The 25,647-nt window shown below is 48.3% G+C and overlaps 1 protein-coding gene across 1 annotated transcript in view; it reads left to right on the top strand.

Moving 5' to 3' along the window:
- Nucleotides 1-21,968, top strand: part of kif5ab (kinesin family member 5A, b) — a 52,263-nt gene extending 30,295 nt beyond the window's left edge. Inside the window, exons 24-29 of the mRNA XM_051925389.1 lie at nucleotides 13,723-13,939; nucleotides 20,738-20,891; nucleotides 20,989-21,059; nucleotides 21,150-21,177; nucleotides 21,265-21,355; nucleotides 21,440-21,968. Of these exons, the coding sequence (XP_051781349.1) occupies nucleotides 13,723-13,939; nucleotides 20,738-20,891; nucleotides 20,989-21,059; nucleotides 21,150-21,177; nucleotides 21,265-21,340 (546 nt within the window). The 3' untranslated portion in view covers nucleotides 21,341-21,355; nucleotides 21,440-21,968. The remainder of the gene's footprint in view (nucleotides 1-13,722; nucleotides 13,940-20,737; nucleotides 20,892-20,988; nucleotides 21,060-21,149; nucleotides 21,178-21,264; nucleotides 21,356-21,439) is intronic.
- The last annotated feature ends 3,679 nt before the right edge of the window (nucleotides 21,969-25,647 follow it).

The raw sequence follows: 25,647 nt of genomic DNA on the forward strand, positions 1-25,647 counted from the left end.
TATCTGAGTTTGTATTTGTTGCTGGATGTTGGGTTTCAGAAGCCACCGGGGGGCCGTGGGGGGCTCTTGGCCGTTTTTATTCCCTTGACGGTAGCGTCTTTCAAATCTCGATAAAAGAAAATTGGATCTAAAAGGAACATTTGTGTGTGGGCCGTTTCTCGTGCCAGCTGTTATTTACACTCCGGCACAGCGGGAGAGAAGTGGCAGGGAGTCCGCTAATGGAGCTTCTTCAGAATATGCGTAGCCGGGGGGTCGGGGGGGGGTCCCCCCCGGTCCCCCGCAGTAAAATCAAACTCTCGATGACTTTATTCAATTAGTTAATTAAGATTTGAGAGATGACGGACAGAACGCCACTCACTAAAGGTGTGTCACCAAGTCAAAAGGAGCCAACACAATGAAGAACTGGCCACTGAGGTGGGCAGTGCATCGAAAAAACGACTGTCGTCACCCCGGACCCTCGAACTGCGTTACAAAAAAAGGCATAAGGGAAAAAACTCGAGCCCAGGGCTACGCACAAGTGCTTAAAAAGTCCGAGCAGAATGTGGGGAAGATAAGAACGGACAACTGAAGTCTTCAGCGCGGTTACGTCGCCCAATCGCACCACAGACAGAGACTCGTCACGACGCCTCCTCCTCCTCGATGTTCGCTGCCTTAGCCACCACAAGGGTAGAGTCAGCCCAGTTTTGTGTTTGAAATTGGTTTTAACCACTTGGGGGCGCCACTGAGCCCACACTCAATAACACCCAACACAGTCACGGGTTCAAATACACAAACAGTCACACAGCCCAAAAACCATACAAGCAATAAAGCCTTTTGTCCTCCTCTTCCTCCTCCTCCTCTTCCTCCAGTCGAGTGTTACCCACTGCTTCCCGACTCTGACTCCCCGAGGTACAGCAGTGGGTTCCTGTTATACCGGACCCTGGAACAGCATGACTTGTGGGGAGTTCTTCTGGGTTGTTCGAGGACCAGGGTAGTCATGCCCCCCCCATGACAGCGCCCCCTTGTGGCACCTATGGACCCTGCACTTCTGGACTGCGGGTGTCCAAGGTGGGATTCTTCCAATGGACCACTGCCCCCTAATGTATGAGAGGGTGGAGCTGCTCCGGGCCTCCAGCTTCTGCTTCTCCATCCCCTGGCACCTTCCATTTTATCCCCAAGTCTGGATGCCCGTCTGTGGCACTGTGTGGCACTTACACAGTAAAACTCCGCCAGGTTCGCCTCTGAAGGGAACACTGCAGTTGCTTCCACAAACGGTGGCTGATCCTGAACGGGCGCCGCCACTGTGTTGAGGTCACACTGCTCAGACACAACACTTGATTGCTGGCAATGTGTCCGGAAGGCACACACGTTTGTGTCACCGGCGTGTCACTTTCAAAGCCAGCACTGCATGACTTAATGGCATCCAGGATTGCTTATTACTGTTAAGAGATTCATGCTATAAAAAATAAAAAGCAGTGAATTCTCTATTTGGTTTGTGGTTTCCATGTTTGGATGATTTTTAGGTCCATCCTGCCACTTTGGCTACTGACACACCCTAATGTGATTCTGTCGTCACTTCAAATGTCACCACACTTTGTGTGCGTCCCCTTCCGTAAACACATCCCAACTGTCGTCTGTTCTCATCATCTGTTAGGACGGTCAGTGCAACAGGTTAAGATGGACAATTGATACGATGTTTAGAGTGTGTAGCAGGACGAGACCAACTGGGCCAAACTCTGCCACAAAAGGCACAAAGAAACGATTGGCAAGCTGTGAGAAGCTTGGAGGCGTCTGCGTCGCCTTCTCCGTGGCTCTGAAGTGAGACGCCGTCTCTTAGGTGTGCCCCTACTTTATCCCCAGAAGGGGCGGGGCTTCCTTGCCTCCTTTGCCCTTAAGGCTGTTAGCGACGGTGCCCCCCCCACTTATCCCGGGCTGGCACCAAATACGTTAGGTGTGCCCGGAGGGAGATCCTCTGATGCGAATGCACACCAAGTGAAAATTCTGATTCTCAGTGTGCCTAAAAGAGGGGAGGCAGAATTGGGTCAAAAAAGGCCCGTAAGGCGCAGCATTGGGAAGACGACGTGAGGGTCATTGATTCAATCCAACAAAACAAAAAGAGGAGACCAAAGGGGGTCCACCACACGGGGGTCCAGATCGCTGCTCTCTGATGCCAGCAGCTCAAGGTTGGAACGTAAGCCTGCAGGGTCGTGGGGGTCAGAGAAGCCCGTCTAGACGTCTTGGAGGAAGACAGCCGGCTCTTAAGATGGGATGTGAGTGCGTGTGGTGCCAGTGCCCAAACACTTTTAGGAGCCTTTCATTGTTTCAATTCATTCTAGAACGTACTACATATAATTTCCCACAGTTTTGAAAATGAAATTTTATTTATTGCTTTACGTTCTTTTTTTTTTTGGTCACCTCATTAATGATGCCACTCTGTGCTGGCCTTGTGCCAGGGTACAGTGACACGTCCCTCTGAGGCTTCTGCTACTTGTCCATTAGGTGATACAGACATCCCCAGAGAAGAGCCATTTGTGAAAGTTCAGGGGCGTGTGCTCCGGACCCTGAGGGTCGTCATTTAAGTGACTGTAAGGGGCGCATGGTCCAGACATCGAGGGGTCCTTCAAGTTTAGTAATGCTTAATGTGTGCTATGGACACCAAAGGGGTGCCATTTTGGTGACTCGACACACTGCGGACACTGAGGGGGACCCCCTATGGGTTTCGACCGCCACCGCGTGAACTCATCAATGGGTCATGACAATGACAATGGCAGTGCCTCTTCTGCACAATGAGGTTATTTGTTTCTCAGTTGCCCTTGCAGTGCTACCAGAATATTATTATTGGTTTATTCAACAAAATCTCAGTTTTGATTGACTCACAAAGATTTGATGATTTTTATTAGACTTAAGGGGAAATGCAAGACGCATACAGTAGCAGAAACATAAAAACAAGAATCCTGACTCACGGGACAAATAATAGGTAGATAACCCACCAATCAATCAATGAAAACGACTGAAGATGACGTGAGGGTCATTGATTCAATCCAACAAAACAAAAAGAGGCGGCCAAAGGGGGTCCACCACACGGGGGTCCAGATCGGTGCTCTCTGATGCCAGCAGCTCAAGGTCGGGACGTAAGCCTGCAGGGTCGTGGGGGTCAGAGAAGCCTGTCTAGACGTCCTGGAGGAAATAATAATAAGAAGAAGAAGAAGAAGTTACATTTATTGAGCACCTTTCACAAACCCACACAGTAAAAAAAAAAAAAAAAAAATGACACAGATGACAAAAGTTCATAGAAGAGGAAAGTTGAGTTGAGATTTAAAAGTGCAGATAGAGGAGCAAACTTGGAGAGACTGAGGAAGAGGGGCCATCAGTATCTATCTATCTATCTATCTATCTATCTATCTATCTATCTATCTATCTATCTATCTATCTATCTATCTATCTATCTATCTATCTATCTATCTATCTATCTATCTATCTATCTATTGTATAGCGCCTTTCACATTATCTATCTAACTATTATATAGTGCCTTTCATCTATCTATCACACTGAAGGAGCTGAGAGTCTGCTGTGCATGGGACAGGAAGGACCTGAGAGGGCGACAAGGAGTGTAAGGAGCTGAGTGAGGTAGAGGAGGGCCAAAGGTCATGCAGGGCTTTGAAGGTGAGGAGCAGAATCTCGAATGTAATCCTTGATGGCACCAGAGAAGTTGGGAGAGAACGCTTTGTGTGGCTGCGGAGTTCTGAATGTGCTGGAGCTTCTGCATAGATTTGGCAGGGAGGCTGATGAAGAGGGAATTACAGTAATCAATAGGAGATGTCATGAAACAATGAACCAGAATTTGAGCTTCAGACAAGGACAGAAATGGACGGAGGCGGGCAATGTGACGGAAGCTGCTGCCTCACAGTTAGGAGACCCATCTAGGTTCACTTCTCAGGTCCTCCCTGCGTGGAGTTTGCATGTTCTCCCCGTGTCTGCGTGGGTTTCTTCCCACAGTCCATCAACATGCAGGTTAGGTGCATTGGCGGTCCTAAATTGTCCCTAGTGTGTGTTTGGTGTGTGGGTGTGTGTGTATGTGTGTGCCCTGTGGTGGGCTGGCGCCCTACCCGGGGTTTGTTTCCTGCCTTGCGCCCCTGTGTTGGCTGGGATTGGCTCCAGTGACCCTGTAGTTAGGATATAGTGGGTTGGATAATGGATGGACCTGATGTGTAGTTCAAAGTTAAGTGATGAATCAAACCGAACACCAAGATGTCCAACAACAGGAGCAGGTTTGACATCAATAGGAACAGAGAAGTTGGATACCTTAGAAAGTTGGGAGTTTGGGCCAACCAGGAACACTTCAGTTTTAATGGCATTAAGTACCTGAGAAAGTGATTTTCCATCCATAGCTTAAGATCAGTGAGTAACAGAGGAAGATGCAGAAGACAAGACAATGTGGAAGAGGATGATCTGCTGTGGCAACACCTAACAGGAGCAGCAGAAAGAATTCAGACGCATGCAGCAGCAGAAACATTAAAAAAACAAGGATACTGACTCACAGGCTAACACATCATAAAATCAATCAATAATTGAAAAGAAATAAAGGTCTATTGTGCAGATGTTTCAAAATTAACTTAAAAAGGTGCTTCTCACCACAGTCTGCTGGAATGGCTAAAAGTGAGAGCGCCACCTGGAGGGGATGGAGGGGATTCTTCATGGTAGCATTCAATTTTGCAACCCGTGGGTCCCAATCAGTTACTTCAGGCCTTGTGCTTCTTTTGCGCTCAAGTTGCTTTCTCAGGAGACCACAGCGCCCAATGCCACACTGGCTACCATGGGCAGGTAGAACATTCCCAGCACACATCCAAAGACCCGAGAGTCTCCTTAGCAGGTCCAGTCTGTCGTGGCCCTCCTTGTTCAGCGCCACGGTGTGGTCAGACCAGCCCCGTTTGGTGGTCCTTGTAGCTCTGCACCACTTCCACGTCCTCCCCCCTTGAATGGCCAGTGGTCTCGGAGGCTCCACCCCCAGCTCCTTTGTCTTGCTGATGTTGATCTTTTCAGTAGCCGTACAATTCCATCCATCCATCTATTTTCCAACCCGCTGAATCCGAACACAGGGGTCTGCTGGAGCCAATCCCAGCCAACACAGGGCACAAGGCAGGAACCAATCCCGGGCAGGGTGCCAACCCACCGCAGGACACACACAAACACACCAAGCACACACTAGGGCCAATTTAGAATCACCAATCCACCTAACCTGCCGTATTGTACCTGCCGTACAATTCCTACCAGGCAATATGTTACGGCCTACCCAAAGAGTCTAGGGATATTGATATACTAGTGAGAGAGAGAGAGAAAACACAAACAAAAACCTAAAATAAAACAAATTCCATTTATTAGAAAAAAAAAAACAATACACAAGATATATGAAGGAAACAACACAAAACAAGCAAGGCAGGAAAATCCACACAAAAACTTAGCTGTCCAACTTCACAAAGTCTACAGCAGACATACCAATGTACCTTTATTATTTACAGTGGGTACGGAAAGTATTCAGACCCCCTTCAATTTTTCACTCTTTGTCATATTGCAGCCATTTGCTAAAATCATTTAAATTAATTTTTTCCCTCATTAATGTACACACAGCACCCCATACTGACAGACAAAAAAAAGAATTTTTGAAATTGTTGCAGATTTATTAAAAAAGAAAAACTGAACTATCACATGGTCCTAAGTATTCAGACCCTTTGCTCAGTATTTAGTAGAAGCCCCCTTTTGAGCTAATACAGCCATGAGTCTTCTTGGGAAAGATGCAACAAGATTTTCACACCTGGATTTGGGGATCCTCTGCCATTCCTCCTTGCAGATCCTCTCCAGTTCTGTCAGGTTGGACGGTAAACGTTGGTGGACAGCCATTTTTAGGTCTCTCCAGAGATGCTCAATTGGGTTTACGTCAGGGCTCTGGCTGGGCCATTCAAGAACAGTCACAGAGTTGTTGTGAAGCCACTCCTTCGTTATTTTAGCTGTGTGCTTAGGGTCATTGTCTTGTTGGAAGGTAAACCTTCGGCCCAGTCTGAGGTCCTTAGCACTCTGGAGAAGGTTTTTGTCCAGGATATCCCTGTACTTGGCCGCATTCATCTTTCCCTCGATTGCAACCAGTCGTCCTGTCCCTGCAGCTGAAAAACACCCCCACAGCATGATGCTGCCACCGCCATGCTTCACTGTGGGGACTGTATTGGACAAGTGATGAGCAGTGCCTGGTTGTCTCCACACATACCGCTTAGAATTAAGGCCAAAAAGTTCTATCTTGGTCTCATCAGACCAGAGAATCTTATTTCTCACCATCTCAGAGTCCTTCAGGTGTCTTTTAGCAAACTCCATGCGGGCTGTCATGTGTCTTGCACTGAGGAGAGGCTTCCGACAGGCCACTCTGCCATAAAGCCCTGACTGGTGGAGGGCTGCAGTGATGGTTGACTCTCTACAACTTTCTCCCATCTCCTGACTGCATCTCTGGAGCTCAGCCAAAGTGATCTTTCTGTTCTTCTTTACCTCGCTCACCAAGGCTCTTCTCCCCCGGTAGCTCAGCTTGGCCGGACGGCCAGCTCTAGGAAGGGTTCTGGTCGTCCCAAACGTCTTCCATTTAAGGATTATGGAGGCCACTGTGCTCTTGGGAACCTTAAGTGCAGCAGAAATTTTTTTGTAACCTTGGCCAGATCTGTGCCTTGCCACAATTCTGTCTCTGAGCTCTTCAGGCAGTTCCTCATTTGCTCTGACATGCATTGTGAGCTGTAAGGTCTTCTATAGACAGGTGTGTGGCTTTCCTAATCAAGTCCAATCAGTATCATCAAACACAGCTGGACTCAAATGAAGGTGATCTCAAGGATGATCAGAAGAAATGGAAAGCACCAGAGTTAAATATATGAGTGTCACAGCAGAGGGTCTGAATACTTAGGACCATGTGATAGTTCAGTTTTTCTTTTCTAATAAATCTGCAACAATTTCAAAAATTCTTTTTTTTGTCTGTCAATATGGGGTGCTGTGTGTACATTAATGAGGAAAAAAATTAATTTAAATGATTTTAGCAAATGGCTGCAATATAACAAAGAGTGAAAAATTGAAGGGGGTCTGAATACTTTCCGTACCCACTGTAGATAGCTAGCTTACAAGGATAACTTTAATCAACACCTAAAGCCAAACTATCTAACCCTAACCCTAACCCTAACCCTAACTCAATTCTCCCTTCTCTACAAAGAAGCTCAATTTTTAAACCTCCACCCCACCCATACCCAGGTGAGTTAATTAATAAGCAAATTAAAAGGGTAATTAAGGCAAAACCCAATTAAGGTAAACCCTTATATTAGAATTAAATTAAAAGCTAAAGTAGGTTGTAACGTATCCCCCACCCATAAAATAAAAAAAAAATGTTTTTTTCCTTTTCTTTTCAGTCATCAGTCCCATACATTAATACAAGAAAGTGCATCAGCAATTATATTTTCTTTACCCTTTTTATGCTTAATAATTAAGTTATAATTCTGAGCAATCAAAGACCAACGCATTAATCTTTGATTCGAATGAAACATACCATTTAAAAATGTAATAGGATTATGATTTGTAAAAACCAGTACAGGGAGTACAGAGGAACCCACTGTGATAAGCTGCCTGGACACAGACAGACGGACTCCATTCTCAAGTCCACCACACGTTTATTATACATAATATGTACAATTAAGGTGCACAAACCCAGTGCCTCCAGCACCAATCTCCCCAAAGTCCAGGCCTCTCTCACACTCTGCCTGCTCGTCAGCCACCTCCACTCTCTCCTGCCTCCAAAACCTCGTCCTCTCCTCACCCGACTCCAGTCCTCCTTTGCAGGGAGGCGGCCCCTTTTATAAGTACCCGGATGGGCTCCAGGTGATCCCCGACACTCCTTAGACACTCCCCTGTGTGGCGGAAGTGCCGGCTGTGTTCCTGGAAGCCCTCCGGGTGTTCCCAGTCTTCTTCCCCCCAGCACTTCCTGGTGTGGCGGAAGTGTTGGGGTTCCGGGTCCTTCAAGCATGGGGGCGCCCCCTGGCGGAGACCACGGGCCCCTACAGGGTTGGGCTTCCAAGCCCTGCACCCGTGGCCCCTAAAGGAACCAGGGCGGTCTAACTCTTGTGGTCTGGAGGAGGCATGAGCCCTCCTCTTGTCTTCCTGGGCGTCCTGGCTGGGGGTGGCACCCCCAGCTGTCTGCCACACCACATAAACTTCAAAATGCTGCAAGGCCAACAACAAGGCCAAAGTCTCCTTCTTTATAGTTGAATACTGCCGTTGATGTTTATTGAACTTTTTAGAAAAAGAGCATATAGGATGGTCCACTCCATTTTCATCTCCCTGTAGAAGAACAGCTCCAGCTCCACAGACACCTCCAATTTAAAAGGCAGCATAAAATTAGGAGCAGCCAAAACCGGAGCAACCATTAACAAAGCTTTTACACTTTCAAAAGCATTTTGGAAATCATCACTCCATTTGAAAATCTTTTTTCCACTCAATAAATCAGTCAATGGTGTCACCACAGTACAGAAACTGCGATAGTATCCAACCATACCCAGAAAACGTCTCAGTTCTCTCTTTGATTTAGGCACTGGAAACTCTTTGATGGCAGTAATCTTGGCATCAAGAGGTCGTACCTTTCCATGGCCCACCTGTTTTCCAAGATACGTAACCGTCGCTTGTCCAAATTCACATTTCGCCAGGTTAGCCTTTTCCAGACGATCAAAAATGGCATTAATTGCTTGAAGATGTTCATTCCAGCTTTTGGAATAAACCACTAGATCGTCCAAATAAGTCTCACAATTTTGTAATCCTGCAAGTACAATTGTCATTAATCGTTGAAATGTGGCAGGAGCATTCCTCATTCCAAATGCCATCACTTTATATTGAAGAAAACAATCTGGTGTAACAAATGCAGAAATTTCAGAAGCACGTGGAGTCAGAGGCACCTGCCAATATCCTTTTAACAGATCAAATGTACTCACATAGCGAGCTGAGCCAACTCTATCAATACAATCGTCCATTCTTGGAAGAGGGAATGAATCAGATTTAGTAACTGCATTTACCTTTCGATACTCAGTACAAAACCGATACGTTCCATCTGTCTTAGGTACTAAAATACATGGTGAACTCCATGGACTACTACTGTGAACAGCAAGACCATTCTCCAACAAATATTCAACTTCTTTACCCATAAGTATACGTTTAACAGGATTAACCCTATAAGCATCCTGTTTAATTGGCTGTACATTGTGTACCTCAATATCAGGATACAATACATTTGTACAAGTAGGTACATCACAAAATAGCCCAGAATGAGCAATTATCAAATTGGCAATATCAGTACACTCAGCTTCAGGTAAATAAGATAAAAATTCTGGAAGGTTACATAATATTTTAGAGTTTGACAACTTGCTGCTCACAACAGGCAACATGTCAGTTGCATTCCGTAAAGAGAGAGGGGAGAGGTTAGGAGCCTGCGTGACAGACCACCTCAAGATCCTAGATTAGGACCCGAGTGCAGTCATACGACGAGTGCCAACTCTGCAGGTTGGAGGGCCTACTGTACCTGCAGGGCTGGATGGAGGTTAATGTCACACCCAGGACGGAGCGATTGTGGGTTGGGGGACCAACGGCGTTTACGTGATTTGAACCTCAACCTTCTGATTGCCTAACCCTCAGAGCCTCCGCTTTCATTCCGTAAAGAAGCCTCACTAAAGTTTACTGCCGGAGAGGAACTGATGGGGGCACCGTAACCTCAGAGAAGACGATCCTCACATCATGAGGCTGTGCCCATCGTGGAGCTCGCTTGGCGCTGCGCTGTCTTCATTGACTGTGGACTAATTCTAGTTTATCAAGCCCAGATTAAAACCGTTGTTCTTTATCGATCAAGTCAGTATATTAGGTTGGTGAGGGGCGTCCAGTTTAAGGACAATCTGACAGGAGAGGATCGGCGGAGCGCTGGCGTCAGGTCATCCTCTGGCCGTGATGAGTAAGGCCTTAGTTAGTGAGTTACGGCTCCTGCTGTGCATCAGGCAGTGCTGTTGGCGTCTCTTCTTGAACGTTTCCTGGGCTTTTGAATTTGTTCCTCAGTTTATTTTGTTTTGTTGAGGTTTTTGGATTATAAGGATATCATTTGGTTTCACGTTCATTTTTTATGTAGACTTTTAAAGATTATTCTTCATGATGTGTTTTGCAGTGGCACGGCACAATCTCGCCATTTTGAGGGTTGCTAGGGGTTGTCGTGTGTCGTTATCAGCCGCCATCGCACGTCCTTCATTGTCCTAGATGGGGATAATCTGCATAATGAAATCTTCACTCCTCTTCTGGTCCTGTCAGTGAAAGACTTCTGACAAATGGGAGTCTTGTTTTGGCTTTGACACCCCCTCGTCATGTCTTTCTGGTGAAGACCCCACTATTCGGCCTATTCTACTTCTGGTCCCGTCTGCTCACCTCTGTTTTGTGTATGTAGGTACATCTCTCATTTCTTATTCTGTCCTTTTTCGTAACTCCACACGTCCATCATCTCCACCTTCTCATTTCTGTCTCGTCCAACTTCTTCTCCTTCTGCTCATGTCTCCGACTCCACACATCATAGCTGGTCTTAAACTCCTTCAAGCTTCACCTTAATTCTTCGATCCCATAACACTCCTGACGCCTTCTTCCAGTTGTTCTCTCCACTCTCTGCCACCTCCTTCTCCATTTTGGTCTCCCTCTGACCCTCGATGTTTAAATTCCTCCACTTTGTTCAATAACAGACTAACCTCGGACTCCTGATTTTCAGATAAACCTCATTAAACCTCAGATATCCTATCATCATCTTCTTCCTCTTCAGTCCTCCATCTTCCAAAGCCCTTCTCTGTTCTTCCAGCTTCCTCTCCAGTTTCTCTCCTGTCTGGCGCCACACAACACAATGTCCTCAGCATAAATCCTTCTCCAGGGTGTCTCATATCCCATAACACCTCCATAAGCAGATCAAAGAGGTGAGGAATTAGAGAAGACCCCTGGTGCAGACCTACTCAAACTGGGGTCTTGTCTGTTACCCTGACCTCAAGTCCTCACCCCCTCATACACATCCTGGCCATTCCTCACACACTTCTCAGGTCCTTCTGTCTCTCTCATGCACCTCCAGACCAGCTGGCGTGGCACCTTCTCCAAATCAAAGACCACCATGTGCAAACCTTTCTGTTTTTCTCAGTGCTTCTCTATCAGCTGTCATAATGCCAGCTCTCCATGGCATAAAACCAAACCACTCTGGTGGTCTCTTCCCTAAACCCCAGCACTAAAAGGGTCTAAATGCACTTCTAAAAATGCCCACTTGGGGGAACACCACTGAAAACCCCAGCCAGACACAACAGGGCCTTATAGAATCTTTATGAAATAAAAAGGTGTAACGCTCTGAAAAGCATGAAGCGTCTGTTGAGGCCAAAGACTTGAAGGAGGGTCCTACAAAGCAAACAAAACCACAATCCAGCGATGAAGTCAAAACCGAGGATGAGGTCGAAAACAGAAAGAAGCACACGCAACACAGAAAGTCACCGACGCCACAGTCCCGGATTCACAGGGTGGAGAGCAGTGATTGGCAGGTGGCTCCACCCCTTGAGGGACCGCCCACAAAACACATAACCCAATGATCGCATAGTAACATATGCAAATACAGCAAACATGTAGCAAATTTTGCCAAATCAACATGCGGACAACAACACAAACTTCCATAGCAGATCAGTCGAGCCCCAGGTTAACAACGACCACCGCCAGTACTGTTAGCCAACAGGGTGCTGGCGGAAATTGGGCTACTGCTTCAACCCAACGAGCCAAATGTGTGCAACAAACAAACAAACGGCGGTCCTTGACTGAAGTGACGCCAACGTGACCCTAAGTAAACCCAAGGTACGAGATCAGCGCATACGTAACCGAACGCTCGGGGTGACCTTCGTACATACAACCCCTCTGCAGTACACGACTGAAGCGGATTGCTGTTGCTGATTTTTTCGTTTTTACTTGATTTTCGTTCTCGTTTTACTTCGTTCACATATCACTCATTTTTATTTCTGTTAGCTTTAGTTTCTCTGTCTTAATTTCAGTTCTTGTTCTTGTAAAACGAAAAACAATTTTGTTAGCTCTGCTTCTCGTTTTCGTTATGAAAATATGACAGCTTGAGCAGGTAAACCTTCATAGGTCTTTGATGGAGTGTGATGTCCTACAACAATGCCATTGATTTCTTGAGCACGTCGTCATCCTTCACTCAAAGTGCTTTACAAGATGAAAGATGAAACAACGATAAAGACCTCCATACATACAAACAGGCATCGCCCTTTCGGTCGAGCGACACGCGTCGGTTCTTGCTGGTGCTATTGCTCGTGGAGCTGGACCTCAAGTCTTGTCAGGCTCCATACCAGAACTGGCCTAAAGTCTGCCCTCTGCCCTCTGCCCCGTTTCCCCCACTCCCATATCTGTAATTTCAGTCCCTTCAGTTCCTGTGCTCTCCATTAGTTATGGAGTGATAGGTGGACAATCATCACGGCTCTCGTCCAGCTTGGCACAAACGCACCCTTATCTTCTGCTGTGCTGCTTTCCATGTTGGGACAAACTGATCTTATTTTCTGAAGGTGTTAGGACTTTTGGAGACCCGTTCCTACGGCTCTGGGCTTGCAGTGGTCCCGTTTCTCCGTCACCTCCCTTCTTCCTTGCTCTGTCTCCAGCTCCGACACAAGTGATGTCCTGTTATCGTCTCCACTTCACTCCCACTGGCTTTATTGTAACACTTTATATTTAGAGGCCTCCTAAAACACATTTGCTGGACTCCCAATGTCAAGTTCTGCCTGGCAGTGCCACCTTCCTTCTTCTTCCCTTCCCATCTCTTGTGTTGTAAAACACAAACAGAAAGCAGATAAAGAGTCGGGGGTCCACCCCATGTATCGTACACCTCAGCAAAGCAGTGCAATCAAAAGCTGCAGAGAGCTGTCTGGACCACCAAAACGTGGCTGTACTGTTGTGCCCACCGTCTGGTGGCACTGATCTCAGCCAGGCTTCCTCTCTCTTAACTGTGGAGGCTGGCTGGCTGGCCAGTGTTTTCTTTACTGGAGCTGCATTCATGGCTGGTCTCTGCTGGAGTCAGAGTGATGGGCTCTTCTGTGCTCAAGATTTTTAACTCTAGAGACACAACTAGACCTTCCATGGGCACTTGAAGCTGGGGCTTTAGCTGGCACTTTGGTAGATCTTCCTGCACTTGTGGACTGTTTTGCTCAGGGTCCAAATGACTAGACTCTAGAACACTAGTGAGGCAGTTGTGAATGTACCAGCTACCGACGGGCATCTCCTCGCTCTCTGCACATGCCAGCTAGCGACGTTCCTCTCTCAGGGTGCTCTCACCTCCTGTCTTCTTCTCTCCCTTGTCCCCCTGTGCTGTCCCCTCAGGTGATGCAGTGCTACAAGAAGGTACAGCGCCGCCCTCCCTCTGCTCCCTCACTGCTTCACATCTGGGCTCACTTGTGCCCCCACACGGCTTCTCCTTCTGCCCGTTTGCCCGGTCTGCCTTGCTACACTCTTCCTCCTAGCTAGCGTGTGAGGTGTGCCGGTAGCTCACTGATTGCCGTGAAAGGTGGAGTGGCAGAAGTAGGGGGTCTCAGCCGAGGTCACGCAGCATGGCACCTGCACTTTATACCGGGGTGGGAAAGGGGGGGCTTGGGGCCCCAGTCGTCGGTAATGGCTGCTGTCTCTGCTCATGTCAACAGCTGGTACGCGACAATGCAGATCTGCGCTGTGAGCTTCCAAAACTGGAGAAACGTCTTCGAACTACAGCTGAGAGAGTTAAGGCCCTGGAGGGTGCACTGAAGGAGGCCAAGGAGGGCGCCATGAAAGACCGACGGCGCTACCAGCAGGAAGTGGAGCGGATCAAAGACGTCATGCGGTCCAAGAACCCGCTGCGGAGGCCTCACGCCGCCCAGATTGGTGAGTTCTCGGGGGCCTAAGCAGCAGGCTGGCATTCCCAGCATCCTTCACTCGCGTCGTGGCCACTCCGTCTCGGGGGGGGTGGGTTGGGGGTTGAGGAGGTGACGCCCTTAGTGACCCCTCGGAAAACACAGCATATCTCTGCTGAGGGATCAGTCATCGGTCAGTGGTGGCCTTTTGTACCATCATAGTGTCACAATGAGAACCTGTGACGTCAATGTCCTCTTTGATTTTGGTGCAAATTACTCATGTCTTGCGATTTAAGCCCCTCCTTTAACCGCCACCTTATCGTGGTGGAGGGATTTGCGTGTCCCAATGATCCTAGGAGCTCTGTTGTCCGGGGCTTTATGCCCCTGGTAGGGCTACCCAAGGCAAACTGGTCCTAGGTGAGGGATGAGACAAAGAGCGGTTAAACAAACCTCCTATGATGGAAAACAATTTTGGACGACGTTTTCCCTTGCCCAGACACAGGTCACTGGGGCCCCCCTCTGGAGCCAGGCCTGGAGGTGGGGCTCGATGGCGAGCGCCTGGTGGACGGGCCTGCACCCATGGGGCTCGGCCGGGCACAGCCCGAAGAGGCAACGTGGGTCCCCCTTCCCATGGGCTCACCACCTATGGGAGGGGCCAAGGAGGTCGGGTGCAGTGTGAGTTGGGTGGTGGCCGAAGGCGGGGACCTTGGCGGTCCGATCCTCGGCTACAGAAGCTGGCTCTTGGGACGTGGAATGTCACCTCTCTGAAGGGGAAGGAGCCTGAGCTAGTGCGCGAAGTTGAGAGGTTCCGGCTAGATATAGTCGGACTCACCTCGACGCACAGCTTGGACTCTGGAACCAATCTCCTTGAGAGGGGCTGGACTCTCTACCACTCTGGAGTTGCCCCCAGTGAGAGGCGGCGAGCGGGTGTGGGTATACTTATTGCCCCCCGACTTGGAGCCTGTACATTGGGGTTTACCCCGGTGGACGAGAGGGTAGCCTCCCTTCGCCTTCGGGTGGGGGGACGGGTCCTAACTGTTGTTTGTGCGTATGCACCGAACAGCAGTTCGGAGTACCCACCCTTTTTGGAGTCCCTGGAGGGGGTGCTAGAGGGCATACCTTCTGGGGACTCCCTCGTTCTGCTGGGAGACTTCAATGCTCACGTGGGCAATGACAGTGAGACCTGGAAGGGCGTGATTGGGAGGAATGGCCCCCCCGATCTGAACCCGAGCGGTGTTTTGTTATTGGACTTCTGTGCTCGTCACGGATTGTCCATAACGAACACCATGTTCAAACATAGGGGTGTTCATATGTGCACTTGGCACCAGGACACCCTAGGCCTCAGTTCGATGATTGACTTTGTGGTCATGTTGTCGGACCTGTGGCCACATGTCTTGGACACTCGGGTGAAGAGAGGGGAGGAGCTGTCAACTGATCACCACCTGGTGGTGAGTTGGCTTCGATGGTGGGGGAGGATGCCGGTCAGGCGTGGTAGGCCCAAACGTGTTGTGAGGGTCTGCTGGGAACGTCTGGCAGAGCCCCCTGTCAGAAGTAGCTTCAACTCCCACCTCCGGCAGAACTTCGACCACATCTCGAGGGAGGTGGGGGACATTGAGTCCGAATGGGCCATGTTCCGTGCCTCCATTGTTGAGGCAGCTGACCGGAGCTGTGGCCGTAAGGTGGTCGGTGCCTGTCGTGGCGGCAATCCCCGAACCCGTTGGTGGACACCGGCGGTGAAGGATGCCATCAAGCTGAAGAAAGAGTCCTACAGGACCCTTTTGTCCTGTGGGACCCCGGAGGCAGCTGATAGGTACCGGCAGGCCAAGCGGAATGCGGCTTTGGTGGTTGCTGAGGCAAAAACTCGGGCGTGGGAGGAGTTTGGGGAGGCCATGGAGAATGACTTTCGGACGGCTTCGAGGAGATTCTGGTCCACCATCCGGTGTCTCAGGAAGGGGAAGCAGTGCAGTGTCAACACTGTATATGGTGGGGATGGTGCGCTGCTGACCTCGACTCGGGATGTTGTGGGTCGGTGGGGGGAATACTTCGAAGACCTCCTCAATCCCATTAACATGCCTTCCAATGAGGAAGCAGAGCCTGGGGACTCAGAGGTGGGCTCCCCCATCTCTGGGACTGAGGTCACCGAGGTGGTCAAAAAACTCCTTGGTGGCAGGGCCCCAGGGGTGGATGAGATACGCCCAGAGATCCTCAAGGCTCTGGATGTTGTAGGACTGTCTTGGTTGACACGCCTCTGCAACATCGCATGGACATCAGGGACAGTGCCTCTGGATTGGCAGACCGGGGTGGTGGTCCCCCTCTTTAAGAAGGGGGACCGGAGGGTGTGTTCCAACTACAAAGGGATCACACTCCTCAGCCTCCCTGGAAAAGTCTATTCAGGGGTCCTGGAGAGGAGGGTCCGTCGGATAGTCGAGCCTCGGATTCAGGAGGAACAGTGTGGTTTTCGTCCTGGTCGCGGAACAGTGGACCAGCTCTATACCCTTAGCAGGGTCCTGGAGGGTGCATGGGAGTTTGCCCAACCAGTTTACATGTGTTTTGTGGACTTGGAAAAGGCATTCGACCGTGTCCCTCGGGGAATCCTGTGGGGGGTACTCCGAGAGTATGGGGTACCGGCCCCCCTGATAAGGGCTGTTCGGTCCCTGTACGATCGGTGCCAGAGCTTGGTCCGCATTGCCGGCAGTAAGTCGAACCCGTTTCCAGTGAGAGTTGGACTCCGCCAGGGCTGCCCATTGTCACCGATTCTGTTCATAACTTTTATGGACAGAATTTCTAGGTGCAGCCAGGGTGTTGAGGGGGTCCGGTTTGGTGGACTCAGGACTGGGTCACTGCTTTTTGCAGATGATGTTGTCCTGTTTGCTTCATCAGGCCGTGATCTTCAGCTCTCTCTGGATCGGTTCGCAGCCGAGTGTGAAGCGGCTGGGATGAGAATCAGCACCTCCAAATCCGAGACCATGGTCCTCAGCCGGAAAAGGGTGGAGTACCCTGTCAGGGTTGGGAGCGAGATCCTGCCCCAAGTGGAGGAGTTCAAGTATCTCGGGGTCTTGTTCACGAGTGAGGGAAGAATGGAGCGTGAGATCGACAGGCGGATTGGTGCGGCGTCCACAGTAATGCGGGCTCTGCATCGGTCTGTCGTGGTGAAAAAGGAGCTGAGCCATAAGGCGAAGCTCTCAATTTACCGGTCGATCTATGTTCCTACCCTCACCTATGGTCATGAACTATGGGTAGTGACCGAAAGAACGAGATCGCGAATACAAGCGGCTGAAATGAGTTTCCTCCGCAGGGTGTCTGGGCTCTCCCTTAAAGATAGGGTGAGAAGCTCAGTCATCCGGGAGGGACTCAGAGTAGAGTCACTGCTCCTCCACATCGAGAGGAGTCAGATGAGGTGGCTCGGGCATCTGATCAGGATGCCTTCAGGACGCCTCCCTGGTGAGGTGTTCCGGGCACGTCTAACTGGGAGGAGGACCCGGGGAAGACCCAGGACACGTTGGAGGAACTATGTCTCTCGACTGGCCTGGGAATGCCTTGGGATTCTCCCGGAAGAGCTAGAAGAAGTGGCCGGGGAGAGGGAAGTCTGGGCATCTCTGCTCAAGCTGCTGCCCCCGCGACCCGACCTCGGATAAGCGGAAGAGGGTGGATGGAAGGATTGCGATTTAAGGGACAGGAGGGAACGTGTCAGTTCAGTAATACATTTGAAGCCTTTTTCTGTATTATAGCACTTCGCCCTTTTTGAGATATTTCCTTTAGCAGACATTTTCAGGGAAAGTTTCCGATTCGCTTATAAAATCAGGTTGCGAAATGTCAGCAAGAATGGAACTCGTTTGTAGCCCCACAGTCGCCCGTTTCATTTCTGCTGAAATTTCCATTAGAAGACATTGTCAGGGCAAGTTTACAAACTGCACACAAAGTCGGGCAGTGAAAGTCAGCAGGACCGGAATTCGTACGTAACACCAAGGGTCACGTGTATATTTTTTACAAGGTAAATTTTTCCCGATAATTCCATTGGCGGACATCATCAGAGTAAGTTTACGATTCGCACACAAAATCGGCAGGAATGGAACCCGAGGGTCGTCTGTAAAATTTCTTATGAGGAACATTTTTGCAGTTATTTCCATTAACGGACATTCTCAGTGCAAGTTGACGAATCGCATACAAAATCAGTTTGGGAAAGTCAGCAGGAACGGAACTCGGTCGTAATACGAGGGTCGCCTGGGTGCATTTTTTACCTGGCAAACTTTTGTAGCTATTTCTATTAACGGACATTTCCTGTGCAGGTTTATGACTCACGTGTAAAATCAGTTTGAGAACGTCAGCAGGACCAGAATTCGTTCGTAAACCTGAGGGTCACGTGTAGAGTTTTTGACAAGGCAAATTTTTGTTAAGATTTCCGTTACTATCCATTTTCCACGTAAGTTAATGAGTCGCATTTAAATTCAAGTTGCACACGTCAGCAGGAGCGGAACTCTTTTATAACCCGTGGGTCACGGATACAATTTTTTACAAAGGTAAATTTTTGCTGATATTTCCATTGGCGGACATCGTCAGCGCAAGTTTAAGATTCGCACGCAAAATCGGCAGGAATGGAACTCGTTTGTAACCCGAGGGTCGCCTGTATGCAATTTTTTATGAGGCCTAATATTTTCATTAGCGGACATTTTTTACGCAAGTTTAAGACTCACATGCAAATTAGGGCTGCAAACATCAGCAGTAACAGAAGTCGTTTATAACCCGAGGGCCGTCTGTAAAATTTCTTATGAGGAACATTTTTGCAGCTGTTTATATTAACGGACATTTTCTGTGCAAGTTTAAGACACACATATAAAGTGGGGTGCAAACATCAGAGTGACTGAGTTATGTTCATAACCCGAGGGTCACCGTGTTTAATCGTTACAGGGCAAATTTTTGCTGATTTTTCCATTAGCAGACATTTCCTGTGTAAGTTTATGACTCCGCAGTGGGTAGCGCTGCTGCCTCGCAGTTGAGAGATCTGGGGACCTGGGTTCGCTTCCCGGGTCCTCCCTGCGTGGAGTTTGCATGTTCTCCCCGTGTCTGCGTGAGTTTCCTCCGGGCGCTCCGGTTTCCTCCCACAGTCCAAAGACATGCAGGTTAGGTGGATTGGCGATTCTACATTGGCCCTAGTGTGTGCTTGGTGTGTGGGTGTGTTTGTGTGTGTCCTGCGGTGGGTTGGCACCCTGCCCGGGATTGGTTCCCTGCCTTGTGCCCTGTGTTGGCTGGGATTGGCTCCAGCAGACCCCCGTGACCCTGTGTTCGGATTCAGCGGGTTGGAAAATGGATGGATGGAAGTTTATGACTCGCGTATAAATTCGGTTTGAGAACGTCAGCAGGACCGGAATTCGTTCGTAACCCGAGAGTCACGTGTACAATTTTTTATAAGGCAAATTTTTGTTAAGATTTCCATTATTGGACATTTTCCGTGTAAGTTTATGAGTCACATTTAAAATCAAGTAGCGAACGTCAGCAGGAGCGGAACTCTTTTATAACCCGTGGGTCACGGGTACAATTTTTTACAAAGGTAAATTTTTGCTGATATTTCCATTGGCGGACATCGTCAGCGCAAATTTAAGATTCGCACGCAAAATCGGCCGGAATGGAACTTGTTTGTAACCCGAGGGTCGCCTGTATGTATTTTTTTTCTAATATTTTCTGTGCAAGTTTAAGACTCACATGTAAAGTGGGGCTGCACACGTTACTGGCAGTGAAACTCGTTTGTACGCCGAGGGTCACCTGTTTCATTTATTATGTGGCAAATTTTAGCCATTATTTCTGTTGGCTGTCATTGACATTGCAAGTTTACAACTTGCGTACAAAATCGGGGGGCAGACGTCAGCAGGAACGGAACTCGTTTATAACCCGAGGGTCATCTGTAAAATTTCTTATGAGGAACATTTTGGCAACTGTTTCCATTACCGGACATTTTCTTTGCAAGTTTATGACTCGCGTATAAAATCGGTTTGAGAACGTCAGTAGGACCAGAATTCGTTTGTAATCCAAGGGTCACATGTACAATTTTTGACGAGGTAAATTTTTGTTAAGATTTCCATTATTGGACATTTTCCGTGTAAGTTTATGAGTCACATTTAAAATCAAGTTGCACATGTCAGCAGGAACGAAACTCTTTTATAATCCCGAGGGTCACGGGTACAATTTTTTACAAAGGTAAATTTTTGCTGATATTTCCATTGGCGGACATCATCAGCGCAAGTTTACAATTTGCATGCAAGATCGGCAGGAATGGAACTCATTTGTAACCCAAGTGATAACCCGAGGGTCATCTGTAAAAAATTTTTACGAGGTTAATTTTTGCTGATATTTCCTTTGGCGGACATTTTCAGGGCAAGTTTACGATTCGCACACAAAAGCAAATTGCGAAGGTCAGCAGGAGCGGAACTTGTTTCGTAACCCTGAGGGTCGCCCGTGTAATCGTTGACAGGGCACACATTCGCTTGTGAGGTAACACTCATCGTCCTCTACGCATGACACATGACATCAGCTGCTCGTTTTTCTCTTTTCCGTGCCTTCGGGTGCCACTTGTGACAGGAGGTCTTGACCCCATGACTTTCACGCAGCTGTCATCTTGAGCCGGACCACTCTGGTGGGCTGCACTTGACTCGTCTCAGGCACATCTCTTCATTTTGAGATTTTTCACTCTTAAGGGCTACTTCGGTCACCATAATGGAGGGAGGATCCCTATGTCGGACTATAAACTGGCCCAGTGGAGGTTGGTGACAAGTGACTAAGGACGGTGGGTTGTTATTTATTGCCCACATTTGAATTGTTTTCTGTTGTGCTTTTTTAGCAAAGCCCATCCGGCCAGGCCATTACCCAGCCAGCTCTCCTCCAAGCTCCCTGGCATTCCGAAATGGCGACATGGTGGCCTACAGCAATGCATTCTTCCAGAATTATCAGCACATGTATTCACAGAATTCCTTGATGCACCATCCTGACGCGCTGTATGTATGGCCAATCTCAAGGCGTTCACGTCTGTGCCAAGGTAAGGTCAAGCAGGTAAGCCCACTTGTAAATGTCAACCTTGTATTATCCCTTCAGGGTAGTGCCCAGTGTTGGCAGCAGCTCCACAGAGTCCTTGGAGGCCTATCACAAGCTGAACATCGAGAACGGTGAGTTCATAACTGTGCCCAGCCTGCCTTTGCCCCCTCGTCAAAACACTTGATGGAAACTGACCGAGTTGTGTTTGTCTCTTTGGCCAGGTAATGCCCCCGATATCAATGATAACAGGTTAGTAAATGCCGTCTGCCGCTCTTTGGTTGTCTACCCGTCCACGCGAGCTGCCAACCCTCCACTTCTTGATTACTTTTCTTTCAGAAGCGATTTGCCTTGTGGCATCAAAGCGGAAAAGCCCCTGGTGTATGTGGCACATCCGGAGACGGCCGCCAGCTAATGGGCCTGAGCGCCAGTGAGTGGTCCTGTGCCCACCCTGCACTTTGTGCGTCTCCTCCGCTTCCCTGCTCACTCTCTTGTCGGTGTCTTGCAGTTTCAGAAACACTTTGACGTCAGCAATCAACCTCACATCTGCCATCTTGTAGTGCCTCCCCAAACTGTAGATGTTGCGGCTCCCATGCCTTCTCCCGCTGTATCCCTTGAAGTTCTGTATCTGCTGCTGCTTCGTTGCGTCACTTCACTGGACTGTCCTACGGGCGAATGACAAGGCTACTGTGTTGGCGCCTCCACCGGTCACTGAGCAGAGCCCAACTCTTGCTGGACAGACACGGCACAGGCGGAGACCTTTTTAGCTTCTGCCCAGCGGCTCCTCTGCCAGCTCCACCGCGATGGGACGCTGAGCCGCGCCACGGGCTCTCTGCATCTCGCCTCTTCAGGATTACGGAATCGTGCTTCCTCTCTTTCTTCCGGACTCTTCCTCACTCGGGGGCTCACCGGCGCCCTCTGTCTTCTCTTACGTTAAAGGTAGCTTGCTGCTGGCAGGAGGCCCGCACCAGCAGTCTGTAGATTTGTGCTGCATGTTATGTAACGCTCCGAGCAAAAAATAAAGACAACCTGTCACCAGCGCACAGCCGTGTCCTGCCATCTGTGTCCGCCGGGACGGGTCTCGTTCACTCCCGCTGCTCTCCGAGCTCGTTTTTATTTAGGTGACATCAGAATCTCTGTCAAGGCCTTTGAAATTTGAGATTTCGCTTGAAACGGAGCCGTTAGAACATCCTTTACTGTCTGCTTTGTGTGCCAGTGGAGGAACAACGAATACGCACTGCTAGAAGGTGGTCTGGTAACACCAGTCGGGTTATTTCATTAATTGATGTTTCTTTATCCTACTAAGAACCCATGCTCAAAGAAAAACAGTAGTGTGAAAAAGTAAGTGCACCCCATGGACATCTTCAACATCTTTGAACAGGCCAACAGTAGAACGTCATGCAGACGGAGCCTACAGATAAAAGGGATCTACTTGAATCATTTATTTAATATAAATATCAGTAGATCTACCAGGGAAAGGTGAGACCACCCTTGGCATCAGAAGCTGCCATTGCGTCCTTTGGCAGAAATATCATCTTATTGTGGGCGTTTAACATGACTGCCCACCACTCTCTGCACTTTTACAAATTCCTTCAGTTGAAGATGTTGCTGGGTTTTCTTGCATGCGCTGCTCGTTTCAACGTTGGATTCTATGGGATTCTAATCAGGGCTTTGATGAGGCCAGTCCATAACCCTCCAGTTCTTCTTGGTGGGTTTGCTTGTGTCCTTCAGATCATCATCTTGTTGAAAGGTCCATTTCTGCTCCAACTTCAGCCTTCAGGCCCACTTAAATACGACACACAATTCCTAGTTGACTCGATGACTGCCAGCTCCCCAGGCCCAGAGGCAGCAAAGCCACCCCAAACCAGAACATTTCAACCATCGTGCTTCACTGTTGGTTATGAGATTCTTCTGCTGAAATGCTGTCAAAGATGTCGACTGTTTCTCTGTCATTGACTCATCTGTCCAGAGCCTGTTGCTCTTTCTCTAGATGTTTGATGTCAAACTCTCGTCTTCCTCTATTGTTCTTTTTTGGGGTTGAATTCCTGCAAACTCCTTGTGATTGTAGACCCCAACACTTTGACACCAACCGTTCCAATAGTCACCTGCAATTAAATTTTAGGGTCCTTGGAGACGTCTTTTAGTAACAAGTGGTTGGCTCTTGGGCTGCATTTGCTAGGCCGGCCAGTCGTTTCAAATCTGCACCACGTGGAGATGATTTCTCCTTACGGTGGAATGACTGATGTCAAATAATCTGCTTTTTAGACCCCCTTGCCAGACTCTTTCTGAGGGCCACTTGGCATGAAGACATCACATACATCAATAGCAAAGAGAACACCAGACCCTCCGTGTCAGGTGGGCAGGTCCACCTGTGGGCTCCACAAGGAGGTGCTCATCACTGGCCGCTCACCTGGACCACCTGATTCTAATATGGTGGGCTGATAATCGGAGGGATGGACTTGCTTACTCCATGTGACAAATCTGCACCATCGATCATTTAAGTCATGAGAGTGAATCCAACCCGTCACTCCGAGGTGTCATTTGCTCATGATGGTCACCTTTAGCTGTAGCTGCTGCTTGCATGAAGATCTCCAGTTTGTTTGTTCAAATGTGTTGTTGAAAAAGTCAACAATTTCCACGGGGTGCAGTTACTTTTCACATGACTGTATAATATGGTTGTATCTTTGACTTCCTCCGATATACAGTACATGTATAACAGATTCACGGGTCCTTTGGATGATGTATTTATAAAGGTTAATCCAAGATGAATGTGCTGCACACAGAATGTCCATTGGGGTAGCGGCACTTTGTACGTAGACTATGGCGGTGGTGATATCTGAGTAGCCATAGTCAAAGCCAGGAAAGCAAGAATCAAGCAAACAGAGTCCAGAATGTGAAGCAACAATCGTAGTCAAGAACTGAAAGAAGAAAGTCAGAACCAGGAATCCACACGCAGACTGAGGCAAAACGTTAAGTCCAAGATTTGGGGTCAAAGGGACAGAAAAGTAACCAGGAATCAACTTTAGATTCAAAGAAAATGACACTTGGCTTCTTGAGTCGTATCCACAAGCTTGACATGTAGGAAGAGTACGACGCGCACCTCGATGCTTTTGGTCTGGTGATGTCATGGGCACCACCGATGCCCAACACTTCCTGTGTTTAGAGACTCCTGCGTTTTTTTGTGCATTTTGTTTAACGTAGCAGATCATCTCCCCTTTACTCTCAATTTCAACTTCGAGAACAACAAACATTCACAGGGAGTGAGATCTGCTGAAGGTGATAGACACAAAGCAACAGCCGCACTGCTTTGGGTTGAAAACTCTTTGACTTGACAGGGCGCTGCGTGCAGGTGTGTCGTCGAGCCATAATGTGAAACTCGCTTGTGGTGTGTCGCTGCCACTGCTCCAGAGGTTTTCTCCTATAGACGCCTCGGTAGTTCAAATTAACGGCGCTGATGAACATTCTGCTCACATGGAACAAACTCTTCACAAACAAGTCTGTCAATGGTCAAAAAACACGACCATCGTGGTCTCTTGAAAATCTGCCTCGGTGGCTTGGAGAGAAATAAAACAATCACTGAAGTCACCTCCTCGATTGAAGAACAAAACACCAGATCAGATCGGACTGATTACACAGACTTGTAGCGGCAAATTCAATAACTTCACCCCACTCCTGAGCTTTTGACTGTTTCTGGGAATTTTTGTGTCCTCCCCCCTCATATTCACAGTTCTCGTTCTGACCGTGTCAACCATTTGCAGAGCCGCACTACCATGACGTCACCAAAGTTTTCGTCATCACTTTCCAGATGCACTGTTGTTTCTCCAATATTTCTTACTGAATATGAAATATAATGCATAACGTGGAAGTAAACAAGGCCAAACAACCACCCACATTGCTCAGAGCATAAACTTTACACCCAACATAACACTTTGTGGCCAGTAGGGGGCGTACCAGCACCCTAAAACCCCAGAATCATCTCCACAAAGACAACAACAACAACAACAACATTTATTTCTGTCGCACATTTTCATACAAATGATGAGCTCAAAGTGCTTTACATGATGAAGAACATAGAATTAGGGAACACTAATTAACATTGAATAAAAGTAAAGTCCGATGGCCAGGGAGGGCACAAAAAACAAGAAGAGAAAAAAATAAAATCTGCAGGGGGTTCGAGGCCACGAGACCACCTGACCAGCCCCCTCTAGGCATTCTACCTCACATAAATGATCTCAGTCAGTCCTCATGGTATTCAGGGTTCTCATGGAAGAACTTGATGATGATGATGATGGTCATGTGGACTTCTGGCCTTTAATCCATCAATGGAGGAACATCACAGTGCTTTGATCAGGTGGTGGTGGCACAGATCACAGAAAACCAGAAAAAGAACAGAAGAGAGAGTAGGGGTTAGTATGGATTATGGAGAATTGATAAAAATGATAATTCAATGCATATACAGAATATCAGGATTAAACTAAAATGAAGCTGTGAGAAAGCCATGTTACAGTAATGTGTTTTTAGCAGTGTTTTAAAGTGCTCCACCGTATCAGCCTGGTGAATTTCTATCGGTAAACTATTCCAGATTTTTGGTGTCTAACAGCAGAAGGCCTCAGCACTTCTTTTAAGTTTAGCTCTTGGGATTCTAAGCAGACCCTCATTTGAGGATCTAAGGTTACGACTTGGAGTGTAAGGTGTCAGACATTCTGAGATATAAAATGGAGC

This window comes from Erpetoichthys calabaricus, chromosome 3 (genome assembly GCF_900747795.2).
Source record: "Erpetoichthys calabaricus chromosome 3, fErpCal1.3, whole genome shotgun sequence".
In the NCBI taxonomy this organism is placed as follows: Eukaryota; Metazoa; Chordata; class Cladistia; order Polypteriformes; family Polypteridae; genus Erpetoichthys; species Erpetoichthys calabaricus.